The 16,616-nt window shown below is 53.2% G+C and overlaps 7 protein-coding genes across 7 annotated transcripts; 3 read left to right on the forward strand and 4 right to left on the reverse strand.

Moving 5' to 3' along the window:
• Positions 1 to 151: 151 nt before the first annotated feature.
• HER10_EVM0002572 (3-ketoacyl-CoA reductase) lies at positions 152 to 1,648 on the reverse strand. Its single transcript, XM_035472278.1, has 2 exons — positions 1,390 to 1,648; positions 152 to 1,322 (listed from the first exon to the last, which is right to left on the reverse strand). The coding sequence occupies exons 1-2, from the start codon at positions 1,531 to 1,533 to the stop codon at positions 465 to 467; spliced, it is 1,002 nt and encodes a 333-aa protein (XP_035331286.1). The 5' UTR covers positions 1,534 to 1,648; the 3' UTR covers positions 152 to 464.
• A 376-nt stretch (positions 1,649 to 2,024) lies between these two features.
• HER10_EVM0011115 (Erg28 like protein) lies at positions 2,025 to 2,607 on the forward strand (the record flags this gene model as incomplete). The annotated part of the gene is made up of 2 exons (XM_035480553.1): positions 2,025 to 2,087; positions 2,155 to 2,607. The coding sequence occupies 2 exons, from the start codon at positions 2,025 to 2,027 to the stop codon at positions 2,605 to 2,607; spliced, it is 516 nt and encodes a 171-aa protein (XP_035331834.1).
• A 220-nt stretch (positions 2,608 to 2,827) lies between these two features.
• Positions 2,828 to 4,209, reverse strand: HER10_EVM0006515 (galactose-1-phosphate uridylyltransferase; the record flags this gene model as incomplete). The annotated part of the gene is made up of 5 exons (XM_035476098.1): positions 2,828 to 3,051; positions 3,105 to 3,749; positions 3,815 to 3,950; positions 4,005 to 4,056; positions 4,109 to 4,209. The coding sequence occupies 5 exons, from the start codon at positions 4,207 to 4,209 to the stop codon at positions 2,828 to 2,830; spliced, it is 1,158 nt and encodes a 385-aa protein (XP_035331537.1).
• Positions 4,210 to 5,178: 969 nt separating this feature from the next.
• HER10_EVM0001064 (uncharacterized protein) lies at positions 5,179 to 7,216 on the forward strand. Its single transcript, XM_035470825.1, has 2 exons — positions 5,179 to 5,515; positions 5,644 to 7,216. The coding sequence occupies exons 1-2, from the start codon at positions 5,423 to 5,425 to the stop codon at positions 7,147 to 7,149; spliced, it is 1,599 nt and encodes a 532-aa protein (XP_035331194.1). The 5' UTR covers positions 5,179 to 5,422; the 3' UTR covers positions 7,150 to 7,216.
• A 1,902-nt stretch (positions 7,217 to 9,118) lies between these two features.
• On the reverse strand, positions 9,119 to 10,354 carry HER10_EVM0011083 (uncharacterized protein). The gene has a single exon (XM_035480524.1). The coding sequence runs from the start codon at positions 10,051 to 10,053 to the stop codon at positions 9,352 to 9,354; it is 702 nt and encodes a 233-aa protein (XP_035331831.1). The 5' UTR covers positions 10,054 to 10,354; the 3' UTR covers positions 9,119 to 9,351.
• Positions 10,355 to 13,317: 2,963 nt separating this feature from the next.
• Positions 13,318 to 14,472, forward strand: HER10_EVM0013432 (uncharacterized protein). Its single transcript, XM_035482789.1, has 3 exons — positions 13,318 to 13,685; positions 13,785 to 14,098; positions 14,214 to 14,472. The coding sequence occupies exons 1-3, from the start codon at positions 13,535 to 13,537 to the stop codon at positions 14,454 to 14,456; spliced, it is 708 nt and encodes a 235-aa protein (XP_035331987.1). The 5' UTR covers positions 13,318 to 13,534; the 3' UTR covers positions 14,457 to 14,472.
• A 365-nt stretch (positions 14,473 to 14,837) lies between these two features.
• Positions 14,838 to 16,142, reverse strand: HER10_EVM0001503 (polyubiquitin; the record flags this gene model as incomplete). Its single annotated transcript, XM_035471248.1, has 2 exons — positions 14,838 to 15,736; positions 15,797 to 16,142. 2 exons carry the CDS (start codon positions 16,140 to 16,142, stop codon positions 14,838 to 14,840), a joined length of 1,245 nt encoding a protein of 414 aa, XP_035331219.1.
• Positions 16,143 to 16,616: the final 474 nt, after the last annotated feature.

The following is a 16,616-nucleotide window of genomic DNA, read 5'->3' on the forward strand; positions in this document are numbered from 1 at the left end:
GCCTGGAGCCGCGCTAAGCCGAATTGGGACACAAGGCTGACCCTGACGTTTGCACCACTCAAAGCTTGCGCATGCAGTAGCTGCGAGCTTGAAGTACTAAACTCAGGTACCTTACTTTGGTTGATCTAAATCTCCTTCTTCTTGAATGGGTCTTCTTTATTTCATATTAAGTACTCGCTTTTTTATTCTATTCCATTTGAACCCCTGACTTTTCCCGGGCCGTGATCCCTACGTAACTCATGCAAATGGCCCCTACACCCTGAGCCCAAGGCACTGCCATCCACCTCTCATCCACATGTTCTTTTTTCATCCATGCTTCATATCTCACAAGAGATCACAACGAAGCTTGTTCAGGCGCTTCGTTTCGCCAGCATATCGAAACAGCATTCCGGCCAGCCTTGAAAGCAATAGCGTATTACACTGCGCGGTTCATCAACCACAACAGATGACACTTTCTGCTCCATTTACTGCTTCTTGGCCTCGCGAGCCGCCTTCCTGAGAGCACGGTTGCGAATGTCAACGTGCATCTTCAGGTTGAACCAAAGGGCCAGGTGGTGGGCGGCACCAATGGTGCTTTCCACAGCCCACAACATAAGAGCGTGCGTCCACCAAGGAGTGTAGGTGTAGGCGAAGTTCTGGTAGCTGCCAGAGCCAATCTTGCTGAGAGTGGCACGGACAAAGTTCTTGGGTGTCGGGATCATGGCGCTTGAGCGGCGGACCTTGCTCATCGCGGTGGTGATGAGGTAGCTGAGAACGAGCTCGACGTCGATACCCTGGGGCTTCAGCTCAGCCGCGAGAGAACTGCTCCAGTGCTGCAGGAAGGCTTTGCTGCCAGAGTAGGTGGCCAAGTAAGGGGTAGGCATCCAGCCAGCAAAGGAACCCATGGTGAGGATGAGACCGCGCTTGCGCTGCTGCATGATGGGAGCAACGACCTGGGTGGTCTTCAAGGTGCCGAGGCAGTTGATGGCGACAATGTTCTGGAGCTCGCTGCGGGCGGTCTCGAGGAAGGGAACGGGGATGCTGTGGCTCTGGCCGACGTTGTTGATGAGGACACCGACGTCGAGGCCGTTGACGAGCTGGGCGAGTCTATCGTAGTCGTTGTTGTCGTCGCGGGAGAAGTCCATGGCGAGGATCTTGACCTGAATCTTGCCATCGAACTTGGCCTCGAGCTCGTGGGCGAGGGTCTCGAGCTTGGACTGAGTTCGGGAGACGAGGACGAGGTTGAAGCCCTTGCTGGCGAGCTGATGGGCGAACTCCTTGCCGAGACCGTCTGATGCACCGGTCACGACGGCCCAGGTGCCAGGCTTGCCATACTTGCGAAGCTGTGCGACTTCGTTGTCAGTGTTTGGACATCAATGATAGGTGGGCGGGATGTTCGGGAGCACATACACTGGTGCCACTAAGCAGGAAGACACCAAGGACGAACTTGACATAGCTCAGGGCCTTGGAGGTAAGAAAGAGAGCACCAATACCAGCCAGCAAAAGCTGGACAGGCTGCGGCACATAGGCCAGTTGATCACCGATTCCGCCCATTGTGATGAGTCTTCACTGGTCTCGCGGAGTGAAGTCGAGAGTTTGCTGTTTGCTGAATGGAGGGGAAGAAGCTGTCCAGATCCTCCGTGGAATTCGCACAGCAGCACAGACAAAATGTTGGGATGGGCAAATGGTGGAAAATGCACTTCCAAAATCGCATCAGCCACTCCTCGGCACCTCCCTCAATTGTTGAACCCACACCAATCTGCCGGAGAGCTTTGGCCAGCTTTGATAAGCCAAGGCCAAGCCACAACGCGATAGCTACAGCCACATATCATTCTCTCCATCTTTTTTTTTTTCTTTTTTTCTTTTTTTGCCCTTTTGGGTTCAATCCGAATACGAAGGACCAGAAGCTTGGGGCAACTCGACGCTGAGCTAAGGAGATGCCGGCGTGATTGTCCACTCTTTTCCTTTGCGACTCGACTTTCTTCCTTTCTTAGTTCATACCACTCAGCGCCAATTGAGCTTCACGGGCCTTCAATCCAGCAATAATGGTGTCTCTCACGGATCTGCTCCCCCCAGCAAAGGGTATTCTACCCTACTACATGCTCCTGGTGAGATTTTCAAGAACGAACTGAACCCCCGCCAGAAGCATGTCACTAACCAGCAATACTCTCTCAGCTCTCTCTCATCTCCATCGGAAACTCGGCGCAGAACCTCCTGACTCTCCACTACTCACGCCGCCTCTACGACGGTAAATACGTTCGCAACACGAAGCTCGCTCCCAAGTCCGACAAGTTCAACCCGGAGGACTCGGTAAACAAGTACATCCCCGCTCCCGCCGGCGCGACGGACGTTGTGGATCAGGCGACACCTCTCGCTGCGCGCTGCTTCGGCACCTGGACGTTCCTCACGAGCATCGTCCGTCTGTATGCCGCGTATCATCTGCACCACGCCCACATGTACGACCTGGCCATCTGGACCTACGTTGTTGCGTTGGGCCACTTTGCCAGCGAGTTGTTCATCTTCAAGAGCATGACGTTCGGTCTGCCGCAATACTTCCCCTTCACCCTGGCCACCACTGCCTTGATTTGGATGCCATTGGTGCGCGACTTTTACGTTACTAGCCCATAGAGGGTTGATACTGTTGAAAACTAGCCTGCGGAAGCCGCTAGAGATTCGATCATTGGACGATAACTTGAACCACATGAAGGCATCCTGTGATCTCAGCTTCGGCGCAGAAATGGGACTTCAGAATCTCTTCAGTTAAAGCACGAAGTGACGAGAATAGATAAAGCTTAAAAATATTGTAATTACGAAGATGGTACTATTCATGTATGGTCTTTTTTCTGGTTCACTGAATGGTCTTGCGGTACAGCTCACCGCCGGTGCCTCTAAGTCGGGCGGCGGCCTGCTCCGGTGTGATATCACGTTGAGGCTCAGCCATCAGCTCGTACCCGACAAGGAACTTGCGGACGGTGGCTGAGCGAAGCAGAGGGGGGTAGAAGTGCATGTGGAGGTAGCTGTTCTCGGCCTCCTCCTCGGTGGCGTCGAGAGGTGCTTGGTGAATGCCAGAGCCTATCGAGTTGTCAGTGATCAGTTCGCCATTGCCTTACACAAGCTCAACTTACTGTAAGGGAAGTGCGTCTCAAAGAGGTTGTCGTATCTCCTTGCAACCTCCTGGATGGCCTCGGCAAACTGCAACCTCTCTTCAGCGGACAGGTCGACCAGCGCGCGAACATGTCTCTTGGGAAGAATCAAGACCTCAAAAGGCCAGACACCCCACCAGGGAACAACGACAAGGAAGTGCTCATTCTCAAACACTGTGCGCTCCTTCTTCTCAATCTCGACCTTGACGTAGTCCGCCAACAGGTGCCTTCCAGCGTGCTGATCACGGTACTTGCTCATCTGCACCAGCTCGGTACCAGGCTCCTCAGGCATGGTGGACGTTGTCCAGACCTGGCAATGCGGGTGCGGGTTCGAGCAGCCCATGGCGGCGCCCTTGTTCTCGAATATTTGCATGTAGCGCAGGTGGTGCTTGGGTTGGGGCACGGTGCTCGCGGGCGTCGCGGGGGGCAGCTCGAGGGCGGCGGCGACCTTGGACAGCGGGTTAGAGGGGGAGAGATGGGAGGCGTAGATTTGCGTCCAGACGTCGATGACGGGGGCGATCTCTGCCGTCGTCATGTCGGCGAGCGTGACGTGGTGCTTCTCGGAGAAGGTGAGCACGTAGCACTTGCCCGTGGCCGCTTCCGCGCGCAACAGGGACGAGGCGAGGTCTGCTCGAGTTGCAATGTCAGGGTTCGGTTCGCTTGAAGCTTGGGAATGGGTGTATGTTGCATACCATCGCTTTCTGGCTCTGGGTGGTACTCAGCCTGCTCCTCTTTGACGGCGCTGTAGTCGTTGACGAAGACGAAGGTGTTCTTGTAGTCGGGGTTGGAGTCACCAGCCGCCCTGGGGTTTCGAGGGCAGAGGTAGCACTTTGTCTAGTCAGCTCATGCTTGTTTACCCTATGCGACTCGATGAGAACATACCTTTGGGTCGTATTCAGGAAGCGTCGTCGTAGACGGTCCCTCCTGCTGGCCTCTGTCCACCTCAGCGCATGTCGCATTGCAAGTCAGGTTTGGCGCAATCTTACTGCCAGGGACGCTTGGTCCGGTGAGGAGATACCAGCAGCCATGTACCCTTCAACGGGTTGTACCGTCTATGGGAGATGTCGTCGAGGATCTTCTCAGGCATGGTGATGGTTTGCGTCTCCACGCTGTGGAACGTGTAAATGAAGGCGGGGAAGCTTTGCGACAACAAGTAACAAATCTGAGTGAGTACTGCCGCGAGACCGAGAGCAGGAAGTAAAAGGGCCAAGAAAAAAAGCCTTGAGTTTATTTAAACAATCTTGTTGTTGTTCAGACTAACTAAGTACGGACGAGAGAAAAATCCAGCCCTCGGCCGCGACCTGCCGAGTGACAGTCAGGCTAGGTATTAATAAGTAGGTGTAGAGCTGCCACAAAACAGCTCATCAAAAGTGACGGTCGTATCCCTGCCTCGAGAGGTTTCGCGCCCATGCCTGTCGGGTTTGTTGGAGAAAAGGAGGGGACCGCGAAGACTGCCCCGCGAACCCCACCATCGCAAAGCGCACCATTGTCGTGCGCCCATCGGTGCCATCTTATCCGCAGTAAGCAGCGGCGGGAAAGCGGCGGAAAGCTCGAACCTGCCTCGGCAGAGACGTCATTGTGGGACATTGCATCGGGAAACGGAAGACTTTGGTGAGCCAGAAGGGCAATTCTTCCCCTCAAGGCTTTGTTATTACATGTCGAATGAATATGCTGGAACCCATCTCATACCACGAGTGAGAGTTGGTCGAAGAGAAGCTAGCATTGTGGAAAGAGCTACTGTACTTCGTACTGCGGTACATGCCAAAAAGTGGTGTGCATGTCAAGAGACAGTCCGGGCATTGGTCCGTCGACCGAACCAAATGGCGGGGATGACGGAGCCGTCCAGCCCGAAAACAGCACTGGGGCATCGTGGCTTGATTCCAGAGTGTATTATGTAAGACATTATCGGGTGATTGCTTGTGGTGACTGTGGCTTGTGCGGCTGAAGTGACATAGGTCACAAGTCAGAAGCCCGAGCGCCGGATAGACTTCGGGAGAACCATCGCTCCAGGTTCCGCCATCGATCCCCGGATTCAATTCGATTGGAGCCTGGCTGTGTTTCGACGGCTCACCTTGGAAATCAATCCTCGTCAACACGCGCGCGTCTCGTCATCCGGAATCCATCGATATCATCGTCAAACCTCACATCTACATCGAGAACCACGTGCTAGTCACATCGCATCACTTATCGCTTCCCGTAGTCCCATCATATGCCTTCTACTGCATCACAATAACTCTCCCGTCGTCGGATCAGCCTGACCAGGGGCTGGCCTCCACGTCCCCACCGCAGCCCTGGACGAAATGGGCGTTATCAGAAAGAAGACCGTCACAAGGGGTGGCGAGGGCGGTGTCAAATATCATTGCGATATTTGCTCTGTAGACATCACCTCGACGGTATGTGTTTTGTTGACTTTGTTACTTTTGATGACGATGTGCCCCGCGTCGGCGCCCCGGCGCATACCCAAATGTCCCGCCCTCCACACCTTGCGCATCGCGCTAACAAACATCTGTTGTAACTGCAGGTCCGAATCAGATGCGCACACCCTGCCTGCAACGACTACGATCTTTGCGTCCAATGCTTCTCCCAGGGAAAGTCCAGTTCGAACCATAAACCCGAATCACATCCATACCGTGTCATCGAACAAAATTCTTTCCCAATCTTCGACCGAGATTGGGGTGCCGACGAAGAACTGCTGCTACTAGAAGGAGCAGAAATCTATGGCTTGGGATCATGGGCCGACATTGCCGACCACATTGGCGGCTTCCGTCACAAGGATGAGGTGCGAGATCATTACTACAAAGCCTACGTCGAATCTCCTCGTTTCCCGTTGCCGAAACGATGTAGTCCACATGACATGGACCTTGCGAACGAAATTTCTCGGGAAGACTTCCAAGCGAAGAAGAAGCGAAGGATAGAGGAGCGGAAGGAAGCCGCCAAGAACGCACCTACGCTGCAGCCCAAGACGAAGCCCACAGCCTCCGTACCGTCATGTCACGAGATTCAAGGATACATGCCAGGCCGCTTGGAGTTTGAGACGGAATACGCAAACGAAGCCGAAGAAGCTGTACAGCTCATGCAGTTTGATCCGGGCGATGGTCTCAACCCTAGGACAGGCGAGTTGGAGCCCGAGATGGAGCTTAAATTGACAGTGATGGACATCTACAACTGTCGTCTCACGCAGCGTGTGGACAGGAAAAAGGTTGTGTTTGAGCACAACCTGCTGGAATACCGCGAAAACACTAAGGTCGAGAAGAAGAGGAGCAAGGAAGAGAGGGACCTATTGAACAAGGCCAAACCTTTCGCTCGGATGATGAACCACGATGACTTTGAAAGTTTGTGCCAGGGTCTCATTGACGAGTTGAACTTGCGGCAAGCTATCTCGCAGCTGCAAGAATGGCGAGGCGTGCGGATCGGAGATTTACGCAGCGGAGAAAAGTACGAGACAGAAAAGTCACAACGAGCGCAAAAGGCAGTGCCTATGGGATCCATGGATAGAGACCGCTTGGCCTCGGCACAGCGGTCTAAGGCTGCTGCTGTACCAGATCCCCCAAGCGGCGCCGCCTTGCTCGTGGCCCCCGAATTGCCAATCCGGTCCGCGCCAGCTCCCGATGGTACTAATGGTACCATTCCTCCCAAGGAAGAGAGCAAACCTCAGACCAATGGCGCTGTCAACGGAGCAGCCGCCAATGGTACCGTCATTGTCGCCAACGGTACGGGCCCGTCTGGCCCTGTTACACGGCAGAAATACATGGCCGCGCCGCTACCCGGTGTTACCCCGATCCAGCTTACGCAAGACGGCGCGCCAGACTTGCATCTCCTCACGCCGGAGGAAGCGAAGCTCTGCGAAGTGGTACGGTTGCAGCCCAAGCCTTACCTAATGATCAAGGAGCAGATTCTCAAGGAGGCCTTGAAGAGCAATGGCACCCTCAAAAAGAAACAGGCCAAGGAGATATGCAGGCTAGACACGCAGAAGGGCGGCCGCATATTCGACTTCTTCATCAATGCTGGCTGGGTTGGCCGGGCGTAGGATGATTCGGACGGTTCAGATGATTCGGTTGATTCGGGTGTACCTATGGAATCTACGCACAGTGTGTGACTTGCATTCGACTTTGAGCTTCGGCGTTTCCGTCAAAAGGGGCGATGGAGGTACCGGTTTTTGGGAGCAGCGGTTAAGCTTCTCCAAGGTAGTTAAAGTGTACCAAGATACCAAATTCAAAATGGCAACAACTTGCTCAGTTTCTCCGCGCTGCATTATGAGATGTTATATCGCTACACATATCATTGATACATACGGTTTCCCTCTTGCTTGGCATTACATTTCACTCGGTCTGGACCTTGAAAGTGCGTTTATGGGATGAGGCACGTTCACGTTTTCTGTAACAGGGACAATCCCTCCAACAAGCTTGGTGGGTAAAGACCAGTCACGTACTCGGTGAGGCCTCAGCTTCTTCGCCCTCGCGGCTGGCATGGTGTTCCCAGTAACGAGTGAGTTCCTCCTTCGTTCTTGCGAAGCTGGTCTTTTCATCGAAGGCACCCCCGTCGTCACTATCTTGAACGAGATCGACAGGCCGGTCATCTTTGGTGCCAGTGGTTTAATGAGTCGGATGGTGGAGTCATAAGCTGGTTGGGCGTGTATAGGTTGTTTTTTCAGGGATTCCTCGGCAGGGAAAGTGAAGTAATGTGCGGTTGTTCCAAGGTCCTTCGGCGGCTTTTAACAACTCAGAATTCGAAGCTATTCATGCATATAATGACATGGCGACACGAGTATCTAGACGAGTCCAACACCATTGACTGCACGAACGCCCGCATCTAAGCGCGTCCAAATCTACAGGCAGGGAACAAGACTTTCGATACGAGTAAGCATACTCTAGAAGATGATCCAACTTTCTTGGAGGTTATGATTAGCAAATGAAAACTTAAGGACAGCATGGATCTCGAGACTCAGCAGCATCGTCTGAACGCCTTACAAGCGAGTGCGCTCTCCGCTAGAAGCACGCTGAACAAATATGAGCGATGATTGTCAAAGGAATCACGACGGATTGGCTGAGTATCTCACTCCTGAGCCCTCACAGCCCAAAGACAAAAAGGATTCAACTATTTTAATGTTGCAGACTGGGCTCTTATTGCCCTTGATGAGACTAAAATGCGAACCCAACGAGCTAATTTCAAAATCAAGTGTATCTGGGTTAAGGGACATGCTAGGCAACACGCCAGGAGGCTTCATGCATCCCTATGTTCATGATGGCACCCTCGCTTTGGATGGAGTAATGGCTTCGTCGGGGCTCTTCTGATTAGGAGATTTTGCATCGATAGTCGGTAAAGTCGGACGGACCCCCAGCTCACCGGGGGGCATCTTGAGGGGGGTGAAGTCAGTCATCCGGCAAAGCATGATGGTAGGCGAAGCAACGATCAAATAAGCGCAGGAGCATCTTCCAGCGAGTGATGTGTGATCGACGTCGAACAACGCAAGCCTTCCCGCCGCCGGGGAAGACTCAGAAGCGCTGGTCTTGGGCATGGCGAAGTTGTGCCTTGATACCAAGATCGCTGAGAGACTTCAGTTCGTTGGCTATGAACAAAGGAACAGGAGAATTTGAGTACATGGCTACTACATGTCAAAGTTTGAAAGATTTTGTGAAGAATTTCCCTCAACCAGAAATTCATCAGATCGAATATTACACAAAAGATTGGAAAGAAACCTTCCTTGCAGAACCCTAAGGTAGGAGACCGTGCTTCGTCTTTCTCCTGTTGGCGTTGTGTCAAGAGCAGGAAACCCTCTTGCTGTGCGGGTCGTGTTGGGTCTGTTCACCGGTTGGTTCCATTATGCATAGTTTTGATTGAACTCTGTGTCAAGGTCCTCGGTTCCCCCAGTCCATGTCTGTATGCCTCGCGTTGGATTTCAGCACGGCCGAATACAATCCTGTCAGTCAATGACGGGCCAGGTACTACACTTGAGCCGGGATCGGCATGTAGCAAACATCACAGATGAACAACTTATTGCATGTGAAAGGACTTTTGTTGAATTAACTAATTGGGTATAGGTACTCCCAGTGATTAATTATACAGTTGAAACCGAGAATGGTGAATGATTCAGGAGGCCGCCGCATAGGCAATTATTTCCCAGGGCTTTTCCAACACTTGGTTCTTCCCCGCCAAACCATCTCTCTAATCTCAGGTGGCCCTCAATGACACTCGAGAGGACTTTTGGGCGTTGCTTGAGTGAAGAACCCATTTACAGAACAATGGCGCCAACGATGCCGGCAGCAGCGGCGGCAGCAGCGACAAAGAGTCCAGTCTCGCGGGGAGCAGCAGCGGCGGCGGCAGCAGTGGTAGAAGCAGCGCTACCGGAAGCAGAAGCACCAGAAGCAGAGGCAGAAGAGCCGGAGCGAGAGGCGGTAGCAGAGGCGGAAGCCGAGCCGGAAGCCGAGCCGGAAGCCGTGCCCGTGGCGGTCGCAGCGGAGCCGGAGCCGGTGGCAGTAGCAGTGGCAGTAGCATCACCGCTGGTGAGGACGGCGAGGGCGGTAGAGCAGATCGCGCTGCCGTAGGCGTCCAGGGCGGACGCGACCTCCGGGACGTCGCTGCAGGCGGAGTAGATGTCACGGATCTCGGTGATGTGGGCGTCCTGCCAGGACTGGAGGGCGGAGGAGTAGGAGGTGATGATCTGGCCGGCCTGGCCCGTGATGGAGGGGAAAACGCAGGGGTCAGTGATCTGGGGGATGTCGAGGTTGGTCTCCGTGGCGAGGGCGGTGGGCTCGGTGGGGAAGTCGTCGACGATGGTGGAGTGTGCCATCCAGACGGAAGCGCAGGCGGTCTCGTCGCGGGCCTCAAGGGCGTCGTTGCCGGCGCGGCGGAGGACACGGGGGAGGGTGCCGGACATCTCGAATGCCATTGCGCCGGTGGCGGCGGCGGCAGCGAGGAGGAGCTTGGACTGCATTTTGGAAGGTGTTTGGAGTGTTGTCTTCGAGGGAAGCGAGAGTCTTAGGGTGTAAGGACTGTAGGTTGCCGTGATGTTGTCTTAAAGGATTGGCTGCTTGGGAAAGTTGGAGAGACAGGATACACTTGCAGTTGGATTCAAGAGCGGTCGTGGAGGAGAGGAGCGCATGCCTTTTATTAAAGATTGACGAGGAAGTCGGCCGTCACTTGCATCCTTCCTCTCTACCCTTGTCAGGTACATGAACATCCCTGCTCCATTCACGTCGCCCAGCATGCCCAGCAGCTTCCCATGCACCCACGCTCGCCCCGGAGAGCTGTGAATGATGTTGAGAACCACAGAACGATGGCTCTAGTCTATCCAGGTGTGCCACGACAAGACCTCTAGCGCAAGGTACCTACCCGTCAGCGGCCTCCAGCCGAGCCGCCGAGACAAGATGGTGGCTCAAGTGGCTACACTCGAGGTAGTCGTTCGCCCCATTGCCCCCCTGATACGGGCAGAAGCTGAGAGTCGTGAGTCGTGACTAGGTAGAGAGGTGGACCTTGGTACTGGTACCTACTAGCGGTTGCTGCCTGCAGAAGCCTGAAAGGGGGAGGAAATAGGATATTGGCGGCAGACATTTGTGATGCAATGATCGGCCAGTATCTGCCGTAGGCAATTCCTTCGTGGGAATATGATGCCGGGGGCGAGAATTGCACGGCGCGTAGCGTCCTTTCGAGGCGAAGCCGCGAAGCTAGGGAGAAAAGATTTAGTCCAACGGCAATGCGGCACGCCAAAAGGTAGCAGCGTCGCATTCCAATTCATCACATCAGATTCACTGTATCAATCATTCGCAGCCAAGAGGGGGAGATACTGGCTTGCTGCGATGAGGTTCAACACAGCTCATAGCTCTCGATGGAGCGAGCTTCGAGACTCTCGAAATGGACGGCGTCCTGCAGATATCCATCCGTACCTGAACTCGCGCTCTGCACGGCGGCACGCACGGTCACACGGGGGGATAGTTTTCGCGGCAGGGCATACCCTGTCCGTACCCGAAGGTGGGAGTTCCTAGCAGATTGCCTTTTGCAATATGCCAGGGATTCAAGGCTTTTCGTTGCTGGTCTGAGCTGAACATGCTAGGACAGGAAATCAACAATGGCGATCCGATATCTTTTTGCGTTTTTCTATCGTTTAGGGTCAAAAAGTCCCTTTCTCTGCCTTATTTACTCGCTTAAACATGGATGAGTATGGAACGCATGGGACGATTTGATGGATCATGGGTGCTGGACTTCTTCTCATGGATGATGGAGGTTCCATGTTAAGTGGTCCTGGGCTCGCCTGATCGTTTATGACCAATGAAGCTTCTAGGAACACTCCGAAGCCATTAAGATTGCGTGGGCCCAGCGATGGAGACTTTGAGATGGCTTGATGGAATGTGATTCGTTGTGGGACGTAAACAACAACGGGGAGGTTTCAAACTTTCAAAGGATTTGGCTCGGGTCTTTGCCATCCATGCATCGATTAACATGCTGTTGCTCTTACAAAGTACCGCTGATAGAGACTGTGCTTGACAGTTCCAACAGTCATAAAATCGGGAAACTTTGACAGTCTGTCGATCTCTTCTCGCTATGACAAGTTGGATGTGTTGGCCAGTTGAGTACCCAAGGGGCCAAGACAGCTTTCAGAACCACAAGCCCACAGAAGAATGTTGATTCCCCGCAAAAACACAAAGCTGTGCTCAGAGAGTCTGGGCCGAGGTCACGGCGAGATGTTTCCCCTCCTTTCTCCTTCTATTCTCATGTAATAGTCAGCATCCGTCACCCACAAGATTTGGTAAATGTATCACACTCCATCATTGAATTCTCGTCCGCTCCTTCATACGTGCAGACATAACGAACGCCGATAAACCGGTAGCCGTTGCCGCTGAGCCGCGATTCAAATTTCCCTTCTGCAGGGGACACACGCAGCTACCGTCTGCAATGACTGCACTGCATTGAGTGCTTGGCCACCTAATTACCATATAGCTAGCTACCTGCAGTAGTTTCTTTCTGTTGCTCTCTAGCCTCTTCCGACCCTGTTCGGGGCTGGATCCGGCACTGCCTCGCTACGTTGCATTCATGCGGTCGCTAGTGCTGACGGCGGCATCTCGGGCGCCCTCCTGTCGGCCAACCACGGCTGGCCCTTCACCCTTCTGACATGTCACCACGTTTAGAAGGTTTTCACCGTCTGCTCCTTTTTCTTGTTTGACGTTGCTAGTCAATCGCTGGGAAGTAGGTGATGACGGGTTGGGGGCTACGCGCGAATATTTCCCCGACACGCCCGACAGGGCGCGCCTGTTGACGTCGATCCCTTTGACGCTTGAGTCAAAAACAGTGGTGACAGTTGAACCAACAGTAGGATTCGTCGGTCTTGGCAATGAGGCTCGATCGCGAAGAACCACCTGCTAGACTGCTAGGAACTCGCCACTCACGAGCGGAAGAATTGGCGGAGAAGACTTCGGTATCGCTACTTTGTTTGGAATAGAGCTTCCAATAGTGCAGCCCTAAAGCCTTGTCAAAGTTTTCTTCAACGTCGGAGGGGCATGACATGCTGGGATCTCGAGATGTGATGCTGCAAACCCCTGAGGTGATCTCCGATATTGGCGGAGTTTGCCGAACACGCCGGACCATATCCGTACAGGCAAGACTGGATATTTTCAGGTGGGCATGAAGCACCATGAATAATATCTCATGCTGTAATCAAAATGATGATCACAGGTTGAAGGCTGCCCTGCTCCTCGTCTTTAGGGCTGTCTATATAGGCAGGTTGACGGGTCCCAGTAGGAAACACAATAGAATTCGAAAGGGGCTTGACAATTGTGCATATTCCCAATGCTCAGGTCGACGATTATGGCTGCCCCTTGGTTGGATTCCTTCTGCCTTGAACAGCATGCTTGAGACGTAATGAGTGTAGGTATATTCGGGGCTGGCTTATTACTGAAGGAAGTTGGTTTTCATGCGAAGGAGAGAATAAGGGCTCATGCAAAAAAATGCGAGAGTTACACAGCGTTCGTCATCATATGTCAATGGCCACTGACAGGAGTTTACGAAACAAGTGAATGCTTTCTTCTGGTACCAAATATACACATTTTGTCGTCAGCAAGTCCCCGCCGTTACCATTGCGGGCCGTGTAGTTTAAAGTTATGCTCAAAGACCAAGGCCGTCAGCCGGTGCTGACGCTGGCGTAAGCCACCTCCATCGGCCCTCCAGCCATTCGACGTCCGTCCCTCGGTAGGGCTGACATGCATCACGACGACAAGGCTCTATTCGACCGGACCACCGACCACCGTCATTTGGCGACACAGCAGCTCAGCCGTCATGTTGCTGACATTGGCATATGCAAACGGCACGTCACAGCACCTGCGCGGTATCTAATTCTGGTCTTGATATGTTGCTTAAGAAGAAGTGGATGCCCAGTTGCGGGGGACGAGACTTGAGCCTCCAACTTCAACCATCAATAGTCCATTATGAAGACATTTTCCAGCCTCGTAGTTGCCACATGCTGGCTGTTCGTGGCCTTAGCCCACGGCCACACAGTACTCTCCTATCCAGGATGGAGAGGCAACACCTTCATCACAAATGAGACGTACCCCTTCGGGATGCAATGGACCTACCCATGTACGTTACCAAACTCTCTTACGTCTTGCTACACAGACAAAAGACAAGAGCACGCATCTTTAGCTATCCAAAGGCTGATATGAACCCCTCCCCCCGCAGGTGGCGGCCTCGGCGTGACGCAAAACAGAACCCACTGGCCCATCAGCGGGGGCGCCCTCGCCGTCCAACCGGGCTGGAACTCGGGACACAAGACGGCGCTCATGTTCATCAACCTCGGCCTCGGCGAGTCGCCGAAGAACTACTCCATGGTCATGGTGCCCCGGTTCCAGCTGACGGGGCCCTCGAACCAGGAGTACGAGGGGACGTTCTGCCTCCCACAGGTGCCGCTGCCGGCTGGTGTGACGCCCAAGGAGGGCGATCTGGCGTCAATACAGGTCGTGGAGGCCGCACAGCATGGTGCGGCGTTGTTCAGCGTACGTTGTCTTACCAAGTGTTACCGTCTTTCCAAATATTTCATGTCTCGTGGAAGTGTGCAACGCTACTAGGAGGGGAAAGTGCGGGATGAGATCGCGTGGCTGACTGAAATAGTGTGTCGATATTATCTTTACGGAAGACGCGTCAAAGGTTACCCCAGTGACAGCGGATAATTGCTTCAACTCGACGAACCTCAAGGTTGAAGCGGCGACGCTCGAGACGAATTCTTCGCCCATTACTGACCCATCGGCCCCGGCGACCACGACAACTACTACACCGAGCGCGTCTCCAACTAGTGGAGCTCCTCGGCTGACGTCAAGCATTTTCGGTCTCTTAGCCATATTGTTGTTTGTTTGAAAGCTCTGGCAGTCGATGGTTTTTGAGGTAAACGCATGTTGCGGGATAAAAGTTGAAGTGCTGCAATATTGCTACCCTTTGTGTTCGTGGAAGAGGATTTTAGTAAATTGGGGTTATGATACGGAAGAATAAGATGGAGACTTTGAAAGGCGGAGCATATACTTTCATATCCTTCTCAGTCCACGATGTGCAGAAAACGTGTTGATTTCTTAGGCAAATCCATGAACTCGTGCTCCCCCACCATTAGACCTCGAAATGATTAGACCTCCCCATCTCGAGTCCACATGTCGACTGTGAACTTCTGTAGCCTGCAATCGCTTAACATTTGACCTGCCCTGAGACATCAGGCATCCCGATCCTCCCCGTGCCAGGGAATCTCAATCATGCGACCTCCATGTTCACCTCCATACCTCCCCACTCCATGACGCGGAACTTTCTCTGGTCCTCCATCCCGTCCACGTCGATGCCGACCATACTGGGCCAGTCCAAGTTCTCCAGTCTCGCACGATTATCTTCGTCCTTACCACCGACTACGCCTCTGAAGACGAGAAAGACTCTGGCGACGGTGCTAGGACTCGGAGTAACGGTCAATTTGGCCGCTTTCTCGAAATCAGTCTGCGGGATGAAGTTAAATGCGATCTGGAAGCCTCTGTCGCGGATTGACCGGAACCTGGGAAGCCAGTATATAATCATCTCGGTCCGCATCGCCGGGGTGAGGGTGAGGCTGGTGAGGGCCTGATCAAGGTAGGGTACGAAGTCGTCGAAGGAAAGGACGTAGTTGTTAGCAAAGTACGCGAGAGGATTCTGGGGGTTGAAGCCATGAGTCTCTGTGACCTTGGATGATGGATCGGCCAAGGCATCAGCTTCCCAGAACAGGTAGCTGCATTCGACGCCTGTGGCAGTATCATTCAGAGTACCATCCGGTTTGGCAGAAACCTGCCAAGAGACGTCGTTCTGACCAACAGCCCCCTTGACGAGTGGGTAGACGTTGGAAAAGCTCCAATGGTGAGATAGGTTGACCATGACACTGACGTTGTTAAGTTGGGTAGGCGACAATAGGTAGATTGCCGGTTTGCCACCTCTCAAACGGAGAACTAGATGAATAGTATCGTTCTCAATGACGGAGTAACTTCTCAACGTTCTTTTCGGCTCCATTTGATGACGACGGTAGATAAGTCTCTGTTGGTCAAGGGGAATGCCCTCTGCGGCCTCTACGGCAGATTTGAGGTCTGCGACGGTGGCAGCTGTCGAGATGCTCAACCGAACGGGTTTGCCAGTTACTTCAGTAACGCATCAGCTCGCCATCCGAAACTTTCTCATCCTTATACTCGAAAACTTACAAGTCATGACAATGACGTTCATGAGCCGCCGAGATGACCTGGCGATGTCACTGGGGCATGCTCGCTTCCGCTTGGGCGCTTCCTGGGATTCATCCTCGAGCTTAATGGTTGGAGCAGGCTTTGACTCCAAGCGAAGGACCCAACCGTCCTCGACCACTCTGTAGGCTGACTGATCAAGTTCAAACTCCAGTTCTCCAGACTTCGGAGTGCAATGAACGGTCAGGTTGATTGCTTTGCTGCCAAAGGCATTCCGAGCGTCATCCATGAGTTGGCGGTAGGTGTCTGGACGGGCGGTGAGACGACGACGGTCCCCAAAGACCATCATGATCAAGGGAGTTGGAGACATTATGAGGAACGATAACGATCTCTCAAGAGGTGGACTATGGGTATTTGTATTGGCGAAAATCAGGCTCCTGAATTCGGTCAGATCCGTAATTTGACTGTTGTTGGGGTGAGGTAGAGCAGAAAGCGGTTGACAGTTGTGAGAGTAAAGAGTATGACCGAGAAATGAACTTGGTTGGTGAGAGCTCAGTGAGATCTCAGTGAGAGATGAGCGCGGATCAATAGGTGAAAAGATTGATCGATCGAAAGAGTCGAGGCTGAGAAGGCGAGAGAGGAAGAGGTGGGAGTTGGAAATGGAAGATGCTGGTTGCTCCTGCCTGCTTCTGGGAATCTGCCAAAGGGAAGGAAGAAGACACCGTAATAAGTAACTTCCTATTCAAACGTGCCTCAAATTCAGCAAGCTGAATATGAAGATTGTGGCAGTGCTGACACGCCCGCTGGAGAAATATGAAAGGAATGGTGATGAGTACCAAAGAAG

This window comes from Colletotrichum scovillei, assembly GCF_011075155.1.
Source record: "Colletotrichum scovillei strain TJNH1 chromosome Unknown Contig00007, whole genome shotgun sequence".
NCBI classification, from domain to species: Eukaryota; Fungi; Ascomycota; class Sordariomycetes; order Glomerellales; family Glomerellaceae; genus Colletotrichum; species Colletotrichum scovillei.